General features: G+C 39.6%; 3 protein-coding genes across 3 annotated transcripts in view; 2 read left to right on the top strand and 1 right to left on the bottom strand.

Annotated features, from left to right (window-relative positions):
* Positions 1-14,245, top strand: part of LOC145443369 (uncharacterized) — a 34,623-nt gene extending 20,378 nt beyond the window's left edge. The window contains exon 8 of the mRNA XM_080321342.1: positions 13,523-14,245. The gene's annotated coding sequence lies outside the window, so the exon portion shown is untranslated. The remainder of the gene's footprint in view (positions 1-13,522) is intronic.
* A 3,832-nt stretch (positions 14,246-18,077) lies between these two features.
* On the top strand, positions 18,078-19,940 carry LOC145443371 (MIT domain-containing protein 1-like). The gene is made up of 4 exons (XM_080321344.1): positions 18,078-18,360; positions 18,417-18,550; positions 19,016-19,120; positions 19,552-19,940. Exons 1-4 carry the CDS (start codon positions 18,231-18,233, stop codon positions 19,912-19,914), a joined length of 732 nt encoding a protein of 243 aa, XP_080177470.1. The 5' UTR covers positions 18,078-18,230; the 3' UTR covers positions 19,915-19,940.
* Positions 19,909-24,986, bottom strand: LOC145443372 (LRP chaperone MESD-like). Its single transcript, XM_080321345.1, has 5 exons — positions 24,773-24,986; positions 24,134-24,205; positions 23,397-23,557; positions 23,169-23,303; positions 19,909-20,631 (listed from the first exon to the last, which is right to left on the bottom strand). Exons 1-5 carry the CDS (start codon positions 24,908-24,910, stop codon positions 20,517-20,519), a joined length of 621 nt encoding a protein of 206 aa, XP_080177471.1. The 5' UTR covers positions 24,911-24,986; the 3' UTR covers positions 19,909-20,516.
* Between the last annotated feature and the right edge of the window lie 155 nt (positions 24,987-25,141).

Genomic DNA, 25,141 nt, shown 5'->3' with positions numbered 1-25,141 from the left:
CTCAATTGCATATTGAAGTTTTCGACCTCCAAGAGCCTCTTTAAATATGTGAGATAGTAACTCGGAAGTTTAACAGATTCGGTGATAGGTCTAGAAGCGCGATTTTTTTGAAATTAAACAGGGTGTGAATGGAAAATTTCAAGCCACATTCATATCGCAAACTCCTTAAACCGTGTGAAAGGGGTTCAAGCCTGTAATGTCCCACGCAGAACAAAAGACGCGCCTTCGAATTATGTTCCCAAAACATACCGAGATTTGTCACTATTGTACTGCCCGTGCAGTTTGCATTATCGCAACTGCAACTATAACCAAACATGACTCAATCGACCGACGTCACTTATTCGGAATGCAGCTATCCGCGAATACAATCATACTCCCCGAATATCTTGAACGGGAATCCCTGGAAACGTACACGCCTCAAACGCCTACGCGCGTACTCACGAAAGCTTGCGGTGTCGGGAAAAAATGATATCAGTCAAAACTCAGCGAAATGTAAACCTATGACGGGTTGTGCGTTGAGATGAAATTCCTTGCAAGTTTCTTTCGAAAATATGCTTCGAAAGTCCAAGAGTTTTACGACGCCCTCGCGTCATTATTGTGACACAAAATCGGAGATGATATGGAAAGACACACAATGTATCGAAACGGGCAATGTTCCTAGATAAATACCGTGGAGTCGGAACTATGTTAGCTATCCATCTTAGCGATAGCTAAACTGAGATCCTTTGACCAAATGTCCGTACAGAAATGGCCCACAATTTGAATGTTTTTATTGATTGTACTTTCTGTGATGTAATGCTTGCTTTATTTTGTCCTAAATTAGGGAATATTTTAAACGTTATATCTGTTGCATTCTGCTGTGTTAGAAAAAAAACTGTTGAAAATTGAAACTATTTAAACATAATTCTGATCTGTCATCATTATTAGTCTGTGGTTATGCTTTATCGTTCGTCAATATAGCGTGTTTTATGATGTTTCTTGGGACATCACAGGGAAATGATAATATTCTCCGTTTGCATTTTACTAGGGATGGTGTGAACCTCTGAAAGGTTCAGGTTCGTGTGAACGCGAACCTTTTCGAAAGGTTCTGTGTGAACGCGAACGTGAACCTCATGACGTCACGTGACGTCATATCGCTAATTCCAACCCTACATTTCAGTGAAGTGATAGCCTATAATAATGCACCCGATACCTAGCGACGACTAGCGCCACATAATACCACAATGCTGAAGTACATATTGACGTTTTAAACGTCGCCGATTGTATCAACTGGGTCATTCAAATGATATCATAATATCCCATAAAATCAATATTTCCGTCGCTTTAACAACAATTTCGACGAGGACTTGCTAGGGAATATAAGCGTACGCTTTAACGGTCTAGGCCTGACCGGACAGGGTTTCTATACTTGCTACCGATATTACCACAGCAGTAGCCGACACCCCAATCGCACGGATTTCGTTTTTCTGATACAACAAACATATGAAATCAAGATTGACCCCGTACGCCTGCTAGATTGTTTACATCAGACAACGATATCAATTTCATTGTTTGGTTGAATAAGCATCATTCGCTGACTATACCTACATAGTGTATTTCGCTCTTGCTGTTGTGTGATTGCGGGACAAGCTCACATCAGAGAGTCACTAAATATTCACAAACGGAAAGTTGGATATTTCGAGCAAACTTTTGTAACAAATCAAGTAAAATTTTTGAGATCGTCAGGGTGCATGCTCGTTTAGTGTTGATATTTTATGCTGCCAGCACCGTATATAGAGTGGCCCGCAGTTGAAATGTAATAATAAATTTCAAACAAAGATGTTATAATGAAGTGAAAATTGTATTTTATGAAAAAGGTTCACAGTGCAGAACCTACCAAGGTTCGTTTGTGAACGTGAACCTTTAAATTTCGGAGGTTCACACACAGAACGCGAACGTGAACCTCACGTTCACACCATCCCTACATTTTACTTTAGCATTCTCGAAATATCAAAATAACTACAAATGGTCCTCAGACAACATTTTTAGAAAAGTTTGAGAACCGCTGATGTGCCGATTTGACACTTCGTAAACGTAATTGAAAATTGATTATACACGGGTATTCCGCTGATTTGGAATGTATCGGATGATTGTTGATAGCCCAAATATTCTGTTCCTATATCGTTCGTGAGTTGTAATATTGTGCAGGCTCTGGAATGAGGAGGATCAAAACATGTTGCTTATTTTTTTTCTTTTTGTTTTGCCACGCGGTGTGATTTATACATCTAGCTCATGTATAGGGACACAAGTCGGATTACGAAAATTCCATGGAATCCGGAATTAAGCCGCTCCTGTGTCACGTAGCCTGGATTAAACGGGGTGCTCCCGGTTTAACTGTAAACAAGTCTTGCGGCAGGCTAAGGAATGTACGACAATGACGCGACAATGCATCAAAACGACGACAATACCTTCCGTTGGTTTGACTCCGATAAGCACACACAAAATTGCAGTATCTGTCTTTAAATAGGCGCTACCGCATTGTGCACTGATTTCACTCGCTAATCTGCTTCCCAAAGGAGTGTTTATGTATATTAAATCGACATTCGAGCGGCTATAAAGTCCTGCCCGCGACGCGATATACTTAAAATGAGTTATCACAAACAAAATACCATCCCAAAGACTGTAGCATTCACAATATGGCGTGCTCTCGGCAACTCATCAACGTGACCGTGTGAGTGACTTGTTGTTTGGGATGTGCTAACGGAAACATGTTTATTTTACGGTCATTATTGACATAAAAAGTTCAGATGATGTCTAGATAATGTCGCGTTCGCGCTGGGAAGGTTGATTGTCCGCAATTATGCGTTTTTAACTAACGAATAGGCGGCGGGTTTGCGAGAAATTTCACAGGTATGCATAGGCGGTCAAGCGTGTTAGATTCACTCCGGGGCTTTACTCATAACCCTAACGAATATACCGACAAAGCGAACGCAATTTTTGCTGCTCAAGTCGAACACTTAAATAAGACCCTATGTCCAGATGGCCCCACAATGTTCGGATTTCAAACAAAAATCGTCTCCAGTTCGTAACTAAGCCTATGACATTAGGCTGGACTTTTTCGTTTATATTTCTTGAAAAAGCACTGTATTGTATCCAAATTGTGAGAACTTCGTATCTTTAATGCAGTATATGTATATCTGATATTCAATAGCTCTTCTCTTCACAAATCTAGTAAACCTGTCCGTGGTATTTATGACGTGCTGGGGGACAATTTTGGTCAAGAGTATACGGCTTATAATGCAACACATCCTCCGTTTTTATGAACTTATAGGTACAAGCTGTGACTATTATTAGTGTTTTAATGCAGTCATTCAGTCACAGTCGATCATAGATATATTGTCAATGCACAATGCACATTGCCAACTTTAGACACTTCATTGCGTCATTGCGTACGGAAATATTCGCAGATATTTCGACATCCCGTAAACATAACTTCCGACTGACGTTTTTTCAGCGCAATATGTTGTCAGTGACTGCAGATTAAAACAGCCGACAACACTAGATAACAATTTATATAACAAATTCGCATTCAAACGCGTTTCCGAGTGTTGAATCGCAAAATGTCGTAAAATGCTTTTTCCGACTAGCACCGTATAATCCGCGATTAATCGCAACCCTGATAAATCACGTCAGCGACCTTGTCGTGTTAGGGTGGCGGTCGCCACCGGGCAAAATATCACATTTTGCTTACGATGTCAATCATTGATTACGTCCACAACTGGGAATTACACAATTAGTCACTGGCTCGTAGCTAACGAACGCGCGGTTTGACACTTGCCGCTGCTAACAAGGCACCGTTGGCTGGTGTCGAGATGCCAAAATAAACGCGCCGGGTATTGGTGGTGCTAATCTACCAGTACCGGCCCATCACACTTTCTCATTATCCGTCGCACTTCCGCAGGCGGACGCCAACGTACACAAACACGGAGCCCTGATGACTGTCAAACATTTTGTGTTATGGTCGCATCAAAAGCCTTATCGTGACTTGAGATCGCGGACATTTTTGATCCGGAATAATAACCGATGGCCTATTTGCTGTGCGCCACAATTACCCGGGTTTGCGCCCGCAGAATATTGACTTAAAAGCAGGCTATTGATATCAGGCTTGGGCGGCTATTGTTGATTTGATAATTCTAGTTATCTAATTAAAGCGAAATCCTGGTGGTATAATTCGAATCAAATTTGTGAAATGTTTGTATGCTCTGATTTCAATTCTGAAAAGGCTACAGGAAAACTGTACAGTGCGAAGCGAGCCAAGCTTGGTGTATTGGACATTTGTAATTCTTGTGCTTGTAAGAATGAACTTGATTTTTGTTGTATTAAATACAATATCCAAGATAGTACGAACACAGTAATTTGAATCCTAACCTCATTTGAAAATATCTGTGTAGGAGTGTAGCTATAATTCTAATTCTAATCTAATTTGGAATAACTGAAAATTTTATAATCCAACTCTAGAAGGTTAGCTACGACTCCAAAAGTTGATACGCGTAGGCCACTGTGATGTGAAACCACATAAAAGTTATGTCGTCGTACCTTGATTATGGCGTCACACCGGCGACGTAAATTCACCAATATGAAAACTCATGAGCCCATCCCAGCGACGCACTGTTGCTGGCTTGTAAATGAAGGAGATATTCAAAAACCTTCTTTAAACAATATCCAAGGTATCTAAAGATGAACAATTTGCTATATTGGTCATCTATATTGTTCGAGGGAGTGTCAAAACTTGTCAATTAGTGCAATAATATTAAACTTTTCTCCGGTGCCTCTACCTCCATTTTGGTGCCGGTGACCAATCAGCGTATCCGAGCCAAATTTGACTCGGATAAATTTAACCCGCTTTATAAATAACTCAATCAGTGCGCCTTGCGTCACAGAGCATCATAATATAAGCTCCGTGGGGCGGTCCGTTACTCCTATACGCGATTGAGTGTAGTTATCTTTACCCAGATTCTCATTATGGCTTCCTTGAACGTAAAGGAATGCCAGCACTGTGCTCCTAAAGAATTATTCTGAGACAGTAAGGCTATGGGAAAACTCCCTAAGTCCAGATTATTCCCGTCTATGCGCTAAGAGACGTTTAACCAATCACATGCCGGTAGGTAGGCAAAATGCATCGGTTAAGTTTGGTGGCGGCGTACTGGTTAACATTTATACGGTATCTATCAAACAAGGTCAGGGCGCTGATAGTTTGGTTCTTTGAAATGTTAACCGTTGAGGTTGTGTATTCCGCTGTGCAATAAAACTCGCGGGGACGCGGGGTTTATAGGTTCTAACTCCCTTTTATATACGTGACGATGACGATACTAGCGTTTCAACCTCGTGAGTCTCGTGCGAAAGCGTGAACTTAATCGCGTACTTTGTCAGGTATGGGGAAAATGTAAGGCCCCGGGTAAAGTTCCTATACTGGCTACTCGATAAAATTGTTAGGTTACCTAATTTAAGCCTACACACCAAATTTGGTTCAATTCCAGCCAGTAGCCGCATTGCTGCAGGAAAAATTTGGTTTTGAATAAAATAGTGTTCACGGTGGGCGCACCTATTATAATAAATAATTAAAGAATCGGACACCGTAAATACTATTTTATTCAAATCTAAAAAATTTTAGACGGCAATAACTCAGCTTCCACTGGTTGGAATTGAGCCAAATTTGGTGAGCGTCGTTTCTATAGACAACCTAACACTTTCATGGGGTGAACAGAAAATTTTGATATTTTCATTATTCATTTTTATATAATAAATAAAAAAACTTTCCTGTCCTGTAGCAAATGCAGCTACTGGCTGGAATTGAACCAAATTTGGTGTACTTGCTTCAATTATGTAACCTAACAATTTTATCAAGTAGCCAGTACAATTTGAGAAAAAAGTCGTTTTTGAACACCCCTACGGTACACGGAGGAAGTCAAATTAGGTATCTTTGGCACTCAAGCAGGATCGACCATTTTCAGGTAAATAAAAAAGTAGGTATCAAGCGTATTTTCGCCTAAAAACTTGAAAGTATCAAGCCGAAGTGAACTTGCACCACATTCATAACCATTTGGGTAAGCAGTGCAAATAGACAAGCCTACTTGAGTACTCCGAAAGAAGTACTCCGTCACTGACCACCTCTTAATGCACACAATGTTCGCGCGTTCACTGTACTCAATTGTAATCCCTTTTGACATTAGATAATGTCATCAAACATGCCTCCATGTAGCGACCCTGTGATATATCCGAAAAAAAGATAAACTGTAATTCCTGCGTGGTCATTTTCATTACGTAGAACAAAGAGCGACCAAACCTATGTCATGACACAATATTTATTTGTTCCTATATATATACCGTCCCCGCCCTTTTATAGAGTACACCGTACGGGCAGAAATTATCTTTCTCCAAACCGGTGACAGGCGAAATCCGCCAACATTGCCTCTTGAAATAAAAGAGAGCGTCGCTAAAGAAACAATATTGACCAGCATATTAATGGGCCAGTAAAAGTTAGGGATTCGACATTCTCTGGCCGCGCGAAACGTGACTTATTTATTCCCCAACCCGGGCAACCACAGAGCACACAAGTGATTTCGTAATAAAACTTTTACTACAATACCAATGGTCAACTAATTAAACAATTTCTACATTTGGCCATCCACGAAATTATTGAACCCGTAGGTACACACAAAATAGTGTATTACACAATTTTAAGATTGCAGATTTATTCCTAGACATGTGCCTCGTAATTTAAAACCACGGCCCCTGTGAATAAAAAGGTTACGGGGTATACGGCTTGTTTATTATCCATGATTCGGCGCCAGTCGTTTCTGTTTGATGATTTATTGTTTGTTGACCGTCGCTGTTACTTTGGCATTGTATATCCGAACAGGCTCTATTTCCGTGGGACAACGTCAAGTTTTGCTAATGCACCCTTAGTATGCAGCATGTAGAATTATCACTTAATTTGAGACGGATATTGGTATATTAAACCTTGTCTGCAATGACGTAATATTATTTGAAATGTTTTAAAAAAAATAATATACAGGTTATTGAGCACGTCGCATATTAAAATGGGTTTCATGGAGGTACAAAACTTCAATATACCTTTATATGGCATATTCATGTTGAAATATACCCGAATGTTCTAGAATTGGAAAGTCGAAAATATTCGGGTTTATTTCAATATGAATATACCATTCACTTGTATAGATTAAAATCTACACATTAACAATGAAATTTCAAATGGAGACTTCTTTATAATGCACAGCATATTGGACACATTCTGTATTCAAATTTAAATAAAACGTAATAGTAATATTTGAAATGGAGACTTCTATGCATACAAAGTCTACGAGAATCATATGAATCTTGATGACCTCATGAGTTCTGATTTTTACGGGGCCAGGAACCCTTACGTCTAGTATGGACATATTATTAAATTTTAAAATAGATCAAGTATTGGATTGCGGAGCAAACGTGAATCAGCCTCACCCCGAATAGTCAGACACATAGTACACAGATCGAATTAAAAAAATCCGAATTAATAAATCAGCATAATGACTAATTGATCCCAACTTCCGACCTCCAACCTACATCTTCGAAAAAGGAGTTCATGTTATCTCAATAAAACATGTCATGTCACTCAGCGGATATACCGACTGTATATTCCCGTTTCACGAGTTACGCCGTAAAATCAAATAGAAAAACCCCTTTTCTTCGTCTATTTGCCGCACAAACACATGAAAAATTGTTGCCAAACACAGTTATATAAATAGGAGACGTTCAATAATTGTGGAAGGGGCATCAACCTTTATGAAACCAGAATGGAAACAGTGTACACAGAGAGACGTGTCTATTTGCTAACACAATACACGCCCGGGTTTGAAAACACAATTTAGCGCCATTTCGACCAGGCCCCGGTTGATATTCCCTCCGCCTTTAGCAGGATATCGCTGCAAGGTTGAATAAGAAATGTTTTTGATTACCACCCTCAATGCTAGTGTTTGCAAAGGGTCGTGATATTTGCAAATGCCTTATCTGCTGTGTGGCGAACCCTCGAAATCACGAAACGCATCAACTTGGATGTTATCTCACAATACTCATCGTTAACCCTTTCTCAACACTACACCGGGGTCATAAAACGTCAGCGTGATATCATATCACGCATAAACGATATCAATGTAGCGCACGCGTCGCTATCACGGAATACAAGGTTAAGAAATTAACGCTATAAATTCCAGGGGTCGCGAGGTTTTAATTCCAGGTAATTTACCATCCATCCTATTTGCCCAGCTTTATAAGCATCTAACATATGAGGGATTTTGTTTGCCTGCGCCAATACCAGTTTGTCTTGGAACGTAAATAGCCCCGCGCGGTGTTACAGGGACATGTCGCCGTAATTTGCGATACACGTTCGCTAATAAGATGCGTAGTTACGTCGTTATCCTTAGTACAAGCCGCAGGTAGCTTATCAATCATACTCATACGGGAACAGCGTCTGGGAATACATGTTGATCAAAACACTGAATGCATGATACGAGACGCAGTTGTCAGCGGAAAAGTTATGTTTTCTTGTAGCTGTCTTTTCTTTGTTACAGCCATGCAATATGGTCACAACATAAGGAAGATAATGTAACTTTTTGCATTTCACCGAAAGCGTAATGAGCAAATTTGGTTCGCTCCGCACCAGACGGAAGAGTCGCTCGATCCGAAATCGCTCGTATTGCGTCCAATATCGGTTTTTGTGGTAAAAGGGATGTTTGATTGGCGGGCAATCAACGTTATGGGAACGCACATCGATAGTCGCTGCCTGACACCGCAGAATACTGCACGAAACACACCCAAACAAAGTTCGCTCGCTATTGAAACAGCCTAACAAGGTCCACGCCTTATCATGCAGTCGCTTTGGAGCTGCCACACCATAGCCAGTCGGAAAACGTGCTGGCTAATTGAGACTGCCATCAGAAATATCAATCGACCCCCCAAACGATCAGACACATAAACAGCGGCGATAGATTGCAATATAATTTCCCTCGAAGTCGTGTTTTGCACAGAACGAGGTCACGACTGCGAACGAATTATAGGGTGAAGTCGATACATCATATTTTTATCGCGGCCTTGTTGCCAGAGCGTGTATTCTATAAATATATCTCATTGTCGACTTGGTAACGTTAGATGTGGTGCGATCGTTAGCAGCGCGGTACATCTAAGTGATTCGTGACAAGGAAATCAAATTGCAACAGTCCCTTCACCATGCAGTATTCACGTCGACCTGCAATAACGCGATATTGGGGTAGATTTGGATTTCCATTACATAGGAATGGTCAGTACTGAACACCTCAAATCAAGTTACGATGAAGTCGACTCCGCTCAATTCGAACACCGGATAACCAGGACAGTCGCTTTGTTAGGCAAAAAGGCTCGGAAACGTTTGCGCGGATATCAAAAAGCACTATTTGAACCTTGAATGCGTGTGTTACACAGTAATGCAATATACAATATTTGCTGAATGGTTTGGTATCGAAAATCTGCACAAGTAATATGCGTTTTATACGATCTTCGCCAATTACTGCAGTATAGCGTAGCTGGAATTAATTAATTGTGCAGCAATAGCGCATTTTGAATGCGTCGTGTACCTTACGCACGACCATCGACAATGGACATGAAGCGAACAATTGATATTCCGCTAACTCGGACAAAGCCGTTTCTATCCTTAATTTGACCAAAAGTGAGCGGACTAAGTGTCCGCATTAAGCTAAGTCGACATACTTCCTTCACCGTGCATTCGCGCTTAGACCTGCGATAAACCGTTGTTGTTTTACCGTGAAAACGCGGATTTGCATATGCCCTACAGCGCGCTAGGGTAAACTGCGTAAAATTATCAACGTAAACGCGCCTGTGTTGTTACATCTCGTATCGCGCGACCTCAGCTGCTACCCTCAACAAGGCCCCGGGTACGGGTCGCGATAACATGCCGGGAAACGCGTTGTTTGTGACCTCGGCGTTCTGGGCCGCGAGATAATCCGGATGTAATCTCGCGCTAGGTGATAACTGTCTTGCAATTTCGCGATATCTGCTGTAGCTTACACCGCGAACTTGCGGCACGCCAAGCGAATGAGACCAGGGGTGGTCAAAATAGTTATTGGATGCATGAAGCAATGTTTGATATTTCTACCAAAGTACAGATAAAAGTAGCGATTTCTAAGTATGTTAAAACCGAAGATTCGGTTTTGTGAAAAATTTGAAAACTGTTAACCAGAATTGCGAACATTTCTACTCAAGTTCAAGTATACAAGTAGCTATTTCAAACTCGGTGCAAAGTAGAAGTGGGAGTGTGTCTAAAATCGTAACCACCGAAGTAAGTGATGCAAAACTTTTTCGAGTACACCGAAAAAGCAAATGTACTTCATACAGACAGTGGCCACCTATGAACTACTTATGAATTCGACTCAACAGGGCGATGGATCCAACGCGTAATGCAACTGTCTGGAAAAACCATTGGAAATGTATGCGACTGACGACATCATTGCGGAATTCGCATAGTTAGAACAATGCAAAACACGTTCGTTGTGTACAGTAATGTACTACTGTGAAAAGGAATTAAGATAATGCCTAACAGCGCTGACAATAATGTCAAAAGCGCCTTGGCGTCGTAAAAAAACTAATTCATCACAGTCATATTAACCGTCTCGTGCATGCTAGTAACAATGACTTCTTGATCTATTTGTTTGGGTTACGTTAGGATAACGGGTTGTATTTTGACAAAAACAGCAATTTCAGACAATAGATAGGCGTGGCGCGGCGGTAATTATAACAAGGCGTTCATCACGATGTAAATTTGCGGCCGGCCTAGAGAATAGATTCCCCGCAAATTGGTCTAGCAGCGCGGTCTTAATCTCTTCGCGTATCCTAAAATATTGAATGGGGAAGATACGAATATAGCGTATCGCTATATCAGATCTCATCAATCGCTTTATCGATGACAGTCGAGCTCGGATTAGAATTGTCGAAATATGAGTTATATCATTCAGGGTGCTTGCTCATCAAGATTTGAACCAGAATCTGAACTTGTGTCGTTCAATGAGTTGTCAGCAGACATGGGGTAATCATGATTTGAAATCGTAATCGATTACAGTATCTTCAAGTAATCGTCAGCGCAATCGATTGCATTCGAAAAAAAAACGATAGTAATCGTAATATATATCTAGTCGATTTCTTTAGAAAGAACGATTACTCGACCTTTTAAGTCTGCGAGGCTATTGGTGGCTGTCTGACCACTCCTAGTCGTTTCGACACCCTCCTATCTGTTCATTATATCGCAATCTTGTACCGTTTTGATCTAATAGCAATTTCAATACAATGATTGATTTATGACATAAACTGGATATTCCTGAACAAGGACGGTAACGCGCGAAACCGCGGTAGCGCTACTCCGAATGGATAGCTGTCGCGAATTTGCGGTTTTCAAGTGCTTATGACATAATTCGCCGCATCGTACACCTGCGCAGCGATTGAGGAACTTGTTCGCGTTTAATAGCATATAGTTGAAGACGGTTTTAAGTCCGGGAATTCGATTGTATGTGATTCGATTCCGAATCAAGCTTCGATTCGATCCGATTATTCTAGTACTGCTTATTAAGGAGTCATAACAGCACGAATGACTTGGATCGTTCGAATATGTAAATTCAATAACGCCAGTTGCACTGGACAATTAATTATGCTTTTATGAAAATACTATTTTACTGAAATTTCGCTTCCGCCAACGCGCGTACCGTTTTAGATGCTGTGATGATTTCAAGGTTTCCGACTGTGGGACCATAGTGTCTAAAAATTAATTGATAGAATAACTCGCAGTGACATCGGATGTATAATTGCAGTGCTGAACAATATCGCTACAAGAATCAGTTACAATTAATAGTCGAATCATTGTGTCCAATTCTATTAATCATATCGCATATGACAGACTATTTTTGGCAGTATGTGCGATTGGCTGACCCTCTAAAGTCTAGATATTCGCCTGATCTCCAAAGCAGCGGGGCATATATTTTCGGGAAAAAAACACAATAGTCGTGTTTAGACTGTGACTGGCCGCGATTTCGAAAACACCAAAAACTCGTCCGCGATACGGAATTTACGCCTCTGGCGCAAGTGACGTAATTCCCATTCTCCGTTATGTCACAGACAGACTATAAGCGTAGGAGGAGTCAGTCAAATCCGGTACCTGTATCACCTCCTTATAAACGCCAGAATGCATCGGTTGCTTGCTTATCGCGTGTTATTCGCGCTGACTGTTCAGTATTGCTACTCAAGTAGAAGTAGAAGGTTCGGAAAATGTAGAAATACTTTGTTACTGACTGTGTGACATGCTGTAGTTGACCACACAGTTGGTTTTATAGCAAGGGGGTTCGTTGTTGTGAGGCTTACGTCGACTCGTAGAAATGTAAACCAGCTAGGAGTATCACAATGACACATACATTATACAACCTTCGCGAAAACACCCTCCCGGTAAAACCATCGCGACCTTAGCCCGCGTTATCGGCGCGTAGGGTCGTGTATCTAATCAACAACTTTTAATCCGATATGTAGGCAACACGGATTCATTGTGTTTTGTATCGAGCGATAACACGACAACAAACAAGCCCCGCCGTAATCGTAACGAGCGATCGTAATCTCGCGGCCGAAATCGTTCCGCCATTACTCTCGTAATTATGCCAGACTATTGCAAAGGACCAATCTAGTTAGCTGGTTGACGGTTCTAGTTCTAGTTCTAGTTGCGCGCTTGGAAAAATAGAAACGCCTAAAAACTTGAAAACATGTATCTTTGTTTGTCGTGAATCGCGATGCCGGTGTTCTACTGTGTAATGTTCTTGCAGCCGTTGTTAGCTCAGGGGGTGGGTTTTGCCCAGGGCTGTATAACCAAGTCACAAGGCTCCGAGTCACAAGTCAATCTCACTTTTATAGTTTTGACTCGAGTCAAGTCGAGTCATTTTCAATTCACTACCGAGTCATGGTATTATGACTCGAGTCCGATTCCAAGTCATTGTGTTGACTGCTCAGTTTCCAATTAGAGTCTTCTTAAATCCACTTTTTATAACTCTGCTTGGTGATATCGAATGGTTCGCATTTATAATATACTAATATTCCTCACTATCAGCGGTTTCTGGATGCATTTTCAAGTACCAGTACCAATAGACGAAACCCCATTAGTGTGGTTACTTTACTATTCTTCGAAATTACAGTGAAATGTCGGTCCGAGTCTCGATTCATATGACTTGGTTCGATTCATGCGCAATGACTCGAGTGCAAGTCGAGTCAATACACAGTTATTTCCGTGTTGTGAGAAAATGACTCGAGTCAATTTGAGTCATAAGAAAATCGCGAGTCGAGCCATTACAACCCTGGGTTTTGGGGGTTGAAACCCCAACCCCTTTAAAACTTGTGCTGATGTTCACGAGGACAAATGATCCAACTGCTTTAATTCCTCAAATTAATCATATTTATCGTTGTGTTTCAGGTCTATCCTCTTTGAAAAAATCGAATCCTGGCGACGAGATACAAAGTCCGGTTTTCACTTCGCGCGTACTCTATTATTACCGATTTTTACACATGTTCCAGCGTGTTTCCAGCGTGCGCCAAAACCCGCGCTTTTATAATCTGAATTGTGACGCCGATACGCATTTTATTGTGATCAGGTCATCCCGTGATTATGCGATTCGCAGAAGTCCAGCCTGAGGATGAATCATGCGTGGCATAACAAAATTTTATATTTTCGAAACCTTCATTGTAAACAATATGCTGTCTGATGCATTTTGATATTGATGGTGTTGTACGACGTTTTATCTCTTTTTAACACCAAGCATCTCTCAAGAGATAGGTTACCGCTATTTTATGTGGATTCTCAAGTTCCTTATGCATGCCTACACCGAATATAATTCACGTTTTGAGGTATCGTTGTGTTTCCGCTTTTATTCCTGGGTTTTAGCGGTTGAAAACGTTCCCATTTTGGACTCACAAGCCATGCCAGCTTGCGTACTGCTTTTCATTTATATTGTAACCGCATTATCGAGTGTCTGAACATGTATCCGCGTATCAACTGTTACTATACTTAGTTCCTTATCGTTATTTTCACGAGTGAAAGTCAAGAGCAAATATAGAATCATTTTCGCCTTTCCGCGCCTTACATTCACCTCGTGCCTATGCTATAGCGACATTGCAAAATACAAGTACTGCAAGGAAAGATTGTGTCGTAAGCAAGGTTCGTGGAATGTCCGCCATTGTAAGATTAGAGACTAGGTTGTCTCGACATGTTAAAGCATGACCATTGACCAATTATAGAAAACTGTTGACAGAATGTAATTAGAACTGCTAATTGATCTTACACTGGAGAGAGAGACTTTTTTCATTCGTAAACCATGAAATACAGTACGCAATATTCACAGCCATTCGAGGCCAAAATTAAGGTAATTTTTGGTAATTGCCTAACATACATTGTATGGTTTTGTTTGTTTTATTCGCACAACATTGGCGCTTATCGCCTATAAGGTCATTTGGGCCCAGTACATCAATTTCAGTAATGTCAACTGTATTTTTACGGTCTTTTCGTCGTATTACGGACGACTTCCATGCACGGGTGCACGCACTCTTCCCACCATCAGTCTCTCTCGATTTTTACGCGCCCGCAACTTAGTCTTCTGATGCCATCTTTCAGGAGTTCGGCTCTCTCTTTCTCTGGGCTTGTCAAGGCGCTGTATTTACAGCGGGATCGGCGATGAGGAGCCCAGATAAACCTCCGACACATAGAAACATGGGAGAGCCGAGACTCGAACCAGTAACCATTGGTGTCGTGACTGCAGTGTTTAACCAACTGCGCCACTCGCTTCCCCATACATTGTATGGTAAAAACTTGGAGAGCCGATATGACCGATTCTTTGTTTATTTATTATAGTTGTGCTCACCGTAAATACTATTTTACTCAAATCCAAATTTTTCGACGGCAATAACTCCGCTTCCACTGGTTGAAATTGAACCAAATTTGGTGAGCATCGTTTCTATAAACAGCCCAACACTTTCATGGGGTGAAGAGAAAATCAAATTTTTTATTATTTATTTTTATATAATAAATAGAAACTTTCTTCTCCTGTAGCAAAGCGGTTATTGGGTGGAATTGATCCAAATTTTGTGTGTAGGCTTAAATTAGGTGACCTAACAATTTTATCAAGTAGCCAGTACGATTTGAGAAAAAAAGTCATTTTTGAAGAGCCCTACTCCACAACGTATACGTGGATTCTATTGGGTGCAAATCGTCCGTAGGCGCATGCTCAATCTTTTTCCACAGTTTTTACACAACGTTTAAAAAAATGTTTAAAAAAGGCATTTGTTTAAAACACGGTTTAAAACACCGATTGTTTTAAATGCAAACCTACTCGAATGGCTATGATTTAAGACTTTTTTCACTTCTACTTGACAGTTATTTTTAGCATATCACTGACTTTTTATACTTTAAGGTTGGTAAAGTAGAAAGTAGTTTTTGTATAGGTTTGCGTCACTTTAGCAATCGAAATTCTCATAAAATCCGGATAACCGTCTGCGAAGTAGATTCGTTAGTAATTTTAATGGTTCACATCCAGCCAAATGCATGCCCAAGACTAAAAGTTTTGAATGATGAGTATCGTCCTGACGTCAGAAAAGTACGGGCAAATATATCGCGAGGAATTTGTTACAACTGCCGCGTAGATTTGGACCGATAACAATGAAAAATACCAGTATTGAATGCTTCCGGTAGCAAACGGAGAAACTATTAGTGCGTTGACTGATTGACTTATAAAATTTGGTGATAAAATTGGCTGTTCTGCATTCTACATCAAAATATTGAGAGGTATTAGTAACACCGCTTATTCTTATCGAGTGACGAGGAGGTTCGATAGAGCTTCAATATAGAAATAGATTCTGTGGTCTGACTTGAACCTCAAACTCAAAGGTCTTGCGGCTGTCAGAGACAGACTTTCTAATTACCGTATATTTCGCGATCGACCATTGCTGGATTTATGACCAATAATGATATTCTATAGTTTATTTCTGGCGTGCAATAGCTTTTAATATAGCGTTGATTTGTTACATGACTCTCTCATGAGCATAATCAAATGTCACAATTAAAAAGGCCGATTTGTGTATTCCCCTTACGAAATTGAAATGTAAGCATTTAGTAATATATTGGTATTTCAATGTTTTGTGCAAAACCTAAAAATGGCACACCTGTCAAAGATGGAATTTCAACTCAGGAAGAGATAGAAGGAAACCGCAGTAAAAATGCTGTTATAATAACAATTTGTATAACACATCAAATATATACCTCAGTTATCAATGAAATAGATATTTGCGTCATCGTATTGTCCACAATGAGTAGGCCTATTGCAAATAAGCGTGTATTTCGAGAGTGAAAATTTCATGCATTCGATTGAATGGCAACAGAAAGGGAACGCCAATTCGCCTGAACACGTTGATGCAAAACAGGGCGGATAACTTAGATCACATCGACTCAAATTACACTGTTTTACTCATTTCACAGTAATCACTCCTAAAGACCGAACTCATCGGAAGCACTTCGAACCACACACACTTCGCTATATTGTTGGAAACGAATTATTAATCTGTTACGAAAACGAAATATAGACGACTATATCTTCTACGTTTTACAAATGAGGTACACATTCCCATAGTGGGCTATTTTTATTTGGTGACAAATGCTCAGCATAGTATTCCGTTTTTACCGGACTAGTTGTTGTTTATGGATTTTCAAATTATGCAATTTGGTTATGGATGAGTAAATCAAGGTCAAAGACGTAATTTTGCTACGAAAGTCGTGAGGATCGACTCGTAATGGCACCACGGTCGACGTGTTTGCCACCCCTGTCGTTTACCAATGAAAAATACCTATAACAAACTAGCACATCGCCGATGATCTATAAAGCAGTGAAAGACATAATTTATGCATCTGTATTATTGAACAACGGCCTAAAATTGACAAGATGTACGATGAGTATCCGTTGAATATTGTGCTATCGATAGATTAATAATTTAAAATGTGAATTATTATGAATACATTGCATCTATTTTACGAACTGGGGGTCAAGATAAATTGTGACGAGAGAAGCTTGTACGATTGTACGAATGATGACGAGATTGTCTTACTTGTTATCCACAAAGTTCGAATACATACTGCCCACCGGCGGATAATTATTGATACAATCTTCGTCATCATTTTATTAAAATTTTATTCAAATCAATACACCAAACGATTGCGATAGAGTGAAAAGATAGGAGGGTGCCGATACGATTCGGAGTAGTCTTTTATATAGGCGAGCTCAATATGTCGGATTGTGGTCTGATAATCTTGAGGCAGACTAGAGTTGATTGAGCAGAAATTGCTCGCATTGCTTGTACAATAAAAGCGCTGTTGTCACACTAGAGCAGGGGCGAGAAACAAATGGCCCGCGACGAGATTTATAGTGACCCGCAGACAGTTTCCGGTCGAACATGATAATATCATAGCCTTTATAAGATAGTCGTTACACTCCATTGTTTTCTGTGGCAGCTATCGGCTATAAAGGCTATGATAATATGGCCCGTGGCACAATCTGCCGCAATCCCCCACCACTTTGCTTACTTTACGTCAATTATAGGAAATGTAGTTTTTTTAGTTATTTATTTGATCAGTGTTGTTAGTTTTCTTTTTCTTAGTTGACCTCTTTGAACACATGAATGGAATAAACACCAGACGTAAAGAGAAGGACACTTTTTCTCACGAACTCTTCTTTACTGGAAGACATTCTAAGCTAAAACTGTTTGGGTCTACTTGTATTACTAGTAATACCAGGAGACTTACGTGGATGTAAAATTGACAGCCGCAATCTTCCTATTTGTTCATTAGATCGCATTCCATCTGGTGTATTTTTACAAATTGTCATCCCTATCTCTACACATATATCACATTCTGGTCACTGGCAGCGCCAAATCATAAGATGACGCCCGATGTAAACAAACAAACTGCAGGTCCGGGAGAAACCAGGGGGAATCGTCCAGCAGCTGGCGAACAAAAGTTTAATCTTAAGCTAGCCGTATATTCCAAAACTAATGTATAACCGTCTTCAATTCAGCACTTTTCACTTGTCAAATCTAGTGTCTTGTTACGAATCTCGAGTGGGATCACAGCCTGTTGTTTTGTTATGGAGGGGATTCAAACTTCAGCTATCAGGATCATATCACGAGCCATTGAGCACGAGCAGGAAAAAAGATTGCAACCTGCGCTAACTTGTTACGAAGAAGGGATCGACTTGCTTCTCGTCGTTCTAAAATGTTGGAACATTCTGTATCTCGTTCAAAGTTGAGAGTTATTCGTTGAAATTTTGCAGCGTGCACTGACCAAGAAAAAAAGAAGAGATTTCGCGAGAAATTGTCCGAATACATAACGAGAGCTGAGGAAATAAAAGATACGATTCAGAAACAGAAACAGGAAGGCAAATATCACGAACAGATTCACATACAGGTCTCTAGAATGTGCATTTGTGACATAGAACGTGAAAACGCAGACCTCGCAAAACTTTCAATAAGCCTGTATGGAATCGGTGTCCTGTGCTCACTGTCACACTATATGTTTTGTTTTTTGATTATTTTTTATTGAACTACTGCAACTTGGAAAATCGTCACTGCTCTCTTCTTATATTAGGCAAAACGTACCGTGATTCCAGTAGGGTCAATAGGTAATGGTGGATTGACCAACCATGTTGAAAACGAAATTTTAATATAACGCGTCCCCTTTCTATGCTGAATTATAGCGAATAAAGGTTTGTTAATTTACAGCTCTCTACGTAAGTACATAACAAAAATCGAACCCTATACTTCAATTTCACCTATGAGTTCCCCCATAGTACTAAGTCTTTATAAATTCATTTTAAATCACTTCCCACTGCTTCGCATTTGCCTGCGTCACATATTGAATCTTGCATTACAGGAATACAGCACGGGAAATGGCTATGCGCATATTTTTGGGCCGTACTTGGATGACTCGGTGTCTGAAGTTTTTATAGAAGATGCATACATTCGAAATTTTCATCAGGTGTCTTGAAATATAGTATTTTGAGAAATACAAGCAATGGGTGGAAGAATTGATGTAGAATACTTCAAGTCGCCAATAGCTCACCCAGCATCGAAATTTTGGAACGTATCTGCATGAACAATATCAAATTTAAAACCAGTGTGGTTGCCATCAGAGTAATGAGAATTTTAACATTTCTACCACGATTTGAGTAGGAAGTAAATCTGCTTCAAAAGCTGAAATGGGAGTAACCTGAAAGATCCAATCATAACCAAATAGTTGATGAATGAGGGTGGATTATATTCGATTCCAGTGTCACCTTCAATTACTCGTTCCACTCAAAAAATATGTTCATTTTCAAATGCTCCAGCAAACTATTGTAGCACATCCTGCATTGAAGTGCACTAACAATGTTGTTAAAGCCTGCGGTGACTATCCTTAATTTCTCACAGATCAACAATTTTCTACAATTCTGCGAGCTTTTGGTGTGCCGTTGCAGCAAGCTGCGTGAAATTCACCTCACTACATCCAGCGATCCGGGCCAGCACCAGCAAGCAGAAAACCTACAGCACGTCTTCTCTGGACTCCAGAAAAAGAATGTCTCGTTGAAAATTTACTACTCGGACTCCCTTCACGATAGAGAAATCCGACTTAGTAACGGTTGGATCATTAAAATCGGGCGAGGATTGGACTATTTTAAAAGGATTGATAAATTATCGTTAGGGACGCACAATTTAGATTTGCGACCTTGTCATTCCACGACAGTAGATATCTTCCACTCGACGCATGTAAAGGCAACATCCGATAAATCATGAACGAATATAATTTTTATTGCAGTTCATCGATGCACAATTCAATTTGATAGGAGTATTCAATATGTCATGTCATAGTATCAAAATGTGTTTCGACGGTAAGCTTCAATGGCATGAGAAATAGAATAGTACCTGAGATCACAGCCAAATATGATTTAATGGATCTGGGATATCCAAGAATTGGAAGGCTTGCATTGCAGACAAGACCTGGACTGGCATAGTAGATACACCACAAATAATAGGAACAGTTTCTATCACATGTATCAACCCTTCGTAGACAAATCTCGAACAAAGCAATAAACGTTTCCTCATAGTATCAAAATGTGTTTCAACAATAATCTTGGATGCAATCATACGAGAAGGCAGAATAGTACGAACAACACAACCAATTATCTGATTCAACAAATGTAGGATATCTCAAGATCAGAATGATTGCAGACAAGACATAGGCCTGTATAGTGTATAGCGCATGCGCAACACAATCAGTTTTGCATCAAACGTAACACCAAAGTTTGATAAATAATTCTTGTTGGACATGGTTAGTATCAAAATTCAGAGAAAAATGATTGCAAGATTGTACGCCGGCTGCGTGTGGCACGGAGATTTTACAATTCATCCTTGTTCTTCTTTGCGTTTTTCTTTTTTCCCGATGATTTCTTCGATTTCTTTTGATCTTTACTCTTCTTGCTGTCTTTACTTTCCTTTTTATACTCCGGCGACCTACAAAATATGCACATCACTTTAAGCATCTTCGATGTTCCAGAGTTATTTGGTTAGCACATGTCGCTTGAATTTGGAATTGAAGATTTGGGATTGATGATTTTATAAAACGAATTCAGGACATGACATTTCTAATAATTTTCAATTTCCACGAGGCTTTCATTGCATTGATGTAATCTAGGGTTCCCTTATTTTGAAATCCGAAAATAAGGACACTTTTCAAAATTTCTGAAAGCTGCGGCGCGAGGAAAAGAAAACCGGGTATTTTGAAAATTTTTGGACCAAAAGTGGTGCTGACTAAAAAAAAATCATCGCTATGAAACTCTGACGTTCGGTGTGTCGGTGTTAGGTTTTGGATCTAATTTTAATAGTTTTTCTATAAAAAGAGGGCAAATTCCCAAAAAAGAGCATATAGACGTCCTCCGAGGACACTTTTAATTCAGTGAAAAAAGAGGACAAATCCTAGAAAAGGACGTATGGTAGCCAGGGTTATAATAACTCGAGTCATGACTCGACCCGGGTCGCGATTTTTAGGTGACTCGAGTCATTTTCTTAAAAATGAAAAATGACTTGTACTCAAGTCATTGCGCATGACTTGGTCTACCAACACAGCCATTTCATTGTAATTTCGAAGAATAGTAAAGTTATCACAGTATTATTATTTCGTCTTTGAGTTCTGGTACTTCAAAATGCTACCAGAAACTGTTAAAAGTGAGGAAATTCATTATATTATGAATGCGAAACTATCGATATCACCGATATCAGAGTTGTAAAAAGTTGGTTTCACATGACTTTATCTCAGAACTGAACAGTCAATATAATGTCTTGGACTCGAGTCAAAACACTATGACTCGGACTTGACACTCTACGGCGTGACTTGGACTCGGACTTACCTCAGTGGTGAATTGAAAATGACTCGACTTGACTTGAGTCAAAACTATTCAAGTGAGATTGACTTGTGACTCGGTTACAACCCTGATCGTAACCCTATGTAATCAAAAGATTTGGACTTTGATTAGATGCTTTATTCTTGAATAGGATTTGGATTTGAAAATATTCAATCTGCTAATTTTCTCTCTTAATGCCAGGAAAGGCCTATAGCTAATCTTATAAAACTCCACATTTTTGCATACCAATCATATTTTACAGGATCATTTCGTCGCAGTGGAATTAAAGTGACTTATGTCCATTTTACACATTTTGAGATAATTGACTTTACGTCAAGGTCTCATCTTCTTTCAGCCATATATTGGCCCTGATTAACTTTGAAATAATGAGACAGACATAACCATGACCAAGATGTGGCCGAAAAAACTTGAAATATCTTCAAAAACTTGATTTCTGTCAAGTTTTAAAAATGGACCTTCAAAATTTGAAAACGGGACATAAGTCACTTTGATTCCACTGCGACGATTTGAGATTTGCAAATACTGTGACTTCTATGGCCACCAAAGGCAATGAACAGCGAATTGAGCCAGTTTGCAGAGATGAGCATGGATTAGGATTAGGTTTTGAAAAAACGGGATTTGTGAAATTTTGTCGGATTTGGATTGGATTTGGATTAGACATTTTTTCAGAACGGATTAGGATTTGGATTGGATTTATCTATTTTCTGGGAGATTGAAATGTCGTGTGGCGAATGGCGACAAGCTTTATTCAAATCAGTTATTAATGTACTTATGGTTACTAGGTTATCTTGAATCAAGTGAATCGTTGGTTGTAACAGAAAATTTTCGAATCCCTCCATTGCATAAATTAGTATTTTTTCTGAATTTCCAGTTGGAATCGGATTAGGATTGGACATGGACTTGAATATGAAAAAGTTATGGATTAGGATTTGGATTTGAAGGTTCGGATTTGGATTGGATTAGGACATAGAAATTTCAAATCCGCTCATCTCTGCCAGTTTGTAGCAAGTAGTAACCATGACAGATCTTGGACACCATCTTGTGGAAAATACTAAATTGTTTTTCAATATTTCTTGTTTTGGCTTGGTATTATAATGGATTCTTTCTACACATTTGTTGCTGCTTAGAGTGCTCTAAGATTATAGGACTATGAATCACTGACAACAAAATCCGACCACTGCTGTCTGATATCCTTCTTCCAGGGATACATAGAACTCCGGGATGGCTGACTGCGTCAATTGCGTCATCGCGGTATTACCTAAGTGGGTCCAGATTCGCGCATTCAGTTCTATATATCCCTGCCTTCTTCAAAGCCTTAAGACTCCAGACTTCAAATATACGGTAGTCATTACCATGTAAAACATGTCATTTTTTGAGGTCGAGCGAAAAAAAATTGCCAAATTTATGATTTTGATCCAAAATTTTTAGACATAGGAAATCAATTACTGCCTCCTAAGCTTGGAGTGTTAGTTCAATTTTTTCTGTATTTTACAACCCTAGATTGACACCAAAAGCTCAGTCTTAATAACGATACATGTTATGTTGACCAACTATGGTTTGACATGTAGTTGAATATGTACAGAGCAAAGTCATAAAATTTGCTGTATAATAGGTACAGGTCACACTCACGCTTTCCCATGGTATGTTTGTCCTTCAATGGTAACTGATTCACATCGGTCTTGTTCCACCAAAAAGTCTTTTATCTCGTACGCATATGAGCCATCGACAAGTTTTATCAAGATACGGTTCGCGCTTATTACGAACCTGAAAATATATATCAACATCGTTTTGAGCAAGTATAAAAATTTGTATCACTGTATTCAGCTAGTCGCATGCAAATGCAAAAATTCCTGTTACCTTGTAATTTCTATATTTGCATTGTATAAGGAGCTTTGCCACAGAGCAGTGATTTCATCCGTCTCCTCTTCGGATGGGTCACCAGAGACAGTTGCGAACATCATTAACGTTTTGTGTCGTTTCGTCATCTTTATTACACCTTCAGGATCGCTTGTATCAATCTATATAGCAAAAAAGAATGTGACATTTATTTAACAGCATTTCAAACATTAAATTGTATGCCAAAACATGTCTGTTATTGTGGTACTTGTAAGCACAATGCGAGGAAAATATTATCTGGCATTAATGAGTGTCCAACCCAGTAATATTTTACAAAGTGCAGCATATCACTGAACCAAGTGAACCATCAATGGCATGAAGAGTATGAAATATACCAAAATAAATCATGCACAAGCATTGTGAGTGAAAAATATTCCCTGGCATCAACGGGTGTCCAACTGTGGACCAGTTATATCTTACGGAGTGCAGCATATCACTGAAAGTACATATTAATGGAACCAAAGTATGAAAAATACCAAAATAAACAATGTTGAAAGATCAATAAGGTATTGCATCGTTATGATAATCGATAACCGTAACTTGTTAATACGGATTTCGCAATTTCTAATTGTGGCGGTGGAACCAATTTCAAGAAAAGCACATAACATGTAGATTACAACATTTGAACTATTTGAAAGTCTGGGGAAAATCTAATATCATACAAAGAGAAAGTTGAACAAATCATGTCTGATAGCTACCTTACTGAAGTCGATTGGCTCTGCTTTTCTCTGATGTTCTGGAAGATCTCCTTCATCGATATCTCCATCTTCCTGAATGAGAGGAATGTACATGTCAAAATACTTTCCCATGAAAAAAGATTTAGATCTATGTCATTACGCTGTTAATACCGGCATTCTAATAACTTCTAATGGACAGTGGCTAGCGCACCCTATGTGGTCCGGTGACCGTGTGCAGGTCGTGTTTGCATAATAGTGCGTGCGATTCAGATGATGAGAAAGACCAACCAAGGAGCCAAAAAATAATGTGCGAACAATACAACACAACGCTTGATCGGTATTGACCATTGAATGGTATACTAGTGACATGATTAAGCCGATGTTCAAGTTCACCGCAACCAGAGTAGAGTAGGCCTATATGATAGTTTCAATATAACGTTATAAAGTGATATATCATACATTCTTTCTATATTTCGAATTTGATTAACCACATTTACTGACGTTTGCTCCTGATGAGAGTCAGTCAAAAAGCTTCGAGTGGAATAAATTGGGCAACCTGAGCGTATTGTCTGCTGCAATATATGATCTTGATAGAATTTGCTGAATATGTATGAAATACAGTGTAGGTAAGATAAGATAAGCCCAGAAAAGAAAATGTACCGTCCATTCTTCTTCTAATTTGTAAATGTCAGCGTCAGTATAGTCCCTTGGATCTTTCTTCTTTTTAGGCTTCTTGTTATCCTTCTCTGCGACCGCGACCGTAACCAACATCAGCACGAATAATGTAACTACTTTCATGTTCAGTGTTTACAATGAGCGACCTAGTTATAAACTCTATGCAGTACAAAGAAAATATTATATCAACCGTACATTGTAACTTATATATAGCATGAGAACTCAAATTACGTGTCCTTCCGGCTGGGCGGTCGCGACGAAATTTCCGCAAACGGGGAAACCCGTTTAGCAAAACCAACAATACGATAACTCGTTCTGCATCGCTGCAATTAGATTTAACCTGCTTCAGTTTTC

The sequence above is a fragment of the Botryllus schlosseri genome, chromosome 7 (assembly GCF_051294905.1).
Source record: "Botryllus schlosseri isolate E-star chromosome 7, Bs_hap1, whole genome shotgun sequence".
NCBI classification, from domain to species: domain Eukaryota; kingdom Metazoa; phylum Chordata; class Ascidiacea; order Stolidobranchia; family Styelidae; genus Botryllus; species Botryllus schlosseri.
Note: the sequence above shows the minus strand (reverse complement) of the source record. Positions and strands in the feature narration are given on the sequence as shown.

Bases quoted from the DNA above. Each gene is read 5' to 3' on its own strand.
- LOC145443371 (XM_080321344.1), top strand. From the start codon at position 18,231: ATGGAGGGGATTCAAACTTCAGCTATCAGGATCATATCACGAGCCATT. The intron at 18,551-19,015 runs GTCTCTAGAATG...CTTGCATTACAG, and splicing joins ACGAACAGATTCACATACAG to GAATACAGCACGGGAAATGG. The intron at 19,121-19,551 runs GTGTCTTGAAAT...AATTTCTCACAG, and splicing joins ACATTCGAAATTTTCATCAG to ATCAACAATTTTCTACAATT.
- LOC145443372 (XM_080321345.1), bottom strand. From the start codon at position 24,910: ATGAAAGTAGTTACATTATTCGTGCTGATGTTGGTTACGGTCGCGGTC. The intron at 23,558-24,133 runs GTAGCTATCAGA...TTTGCTATATAG, and splicing joins AGCCAATCGACTTCAGTAAG to ATTGATACAAGCGATCCTGA. The intron at 23,304-23,396 runs GTAACAGGAATT...ATATATTTTCAG, and splicing joins GCAAATATAGAAATTACAAG to GTTCGTAATAAGCGCGAACC.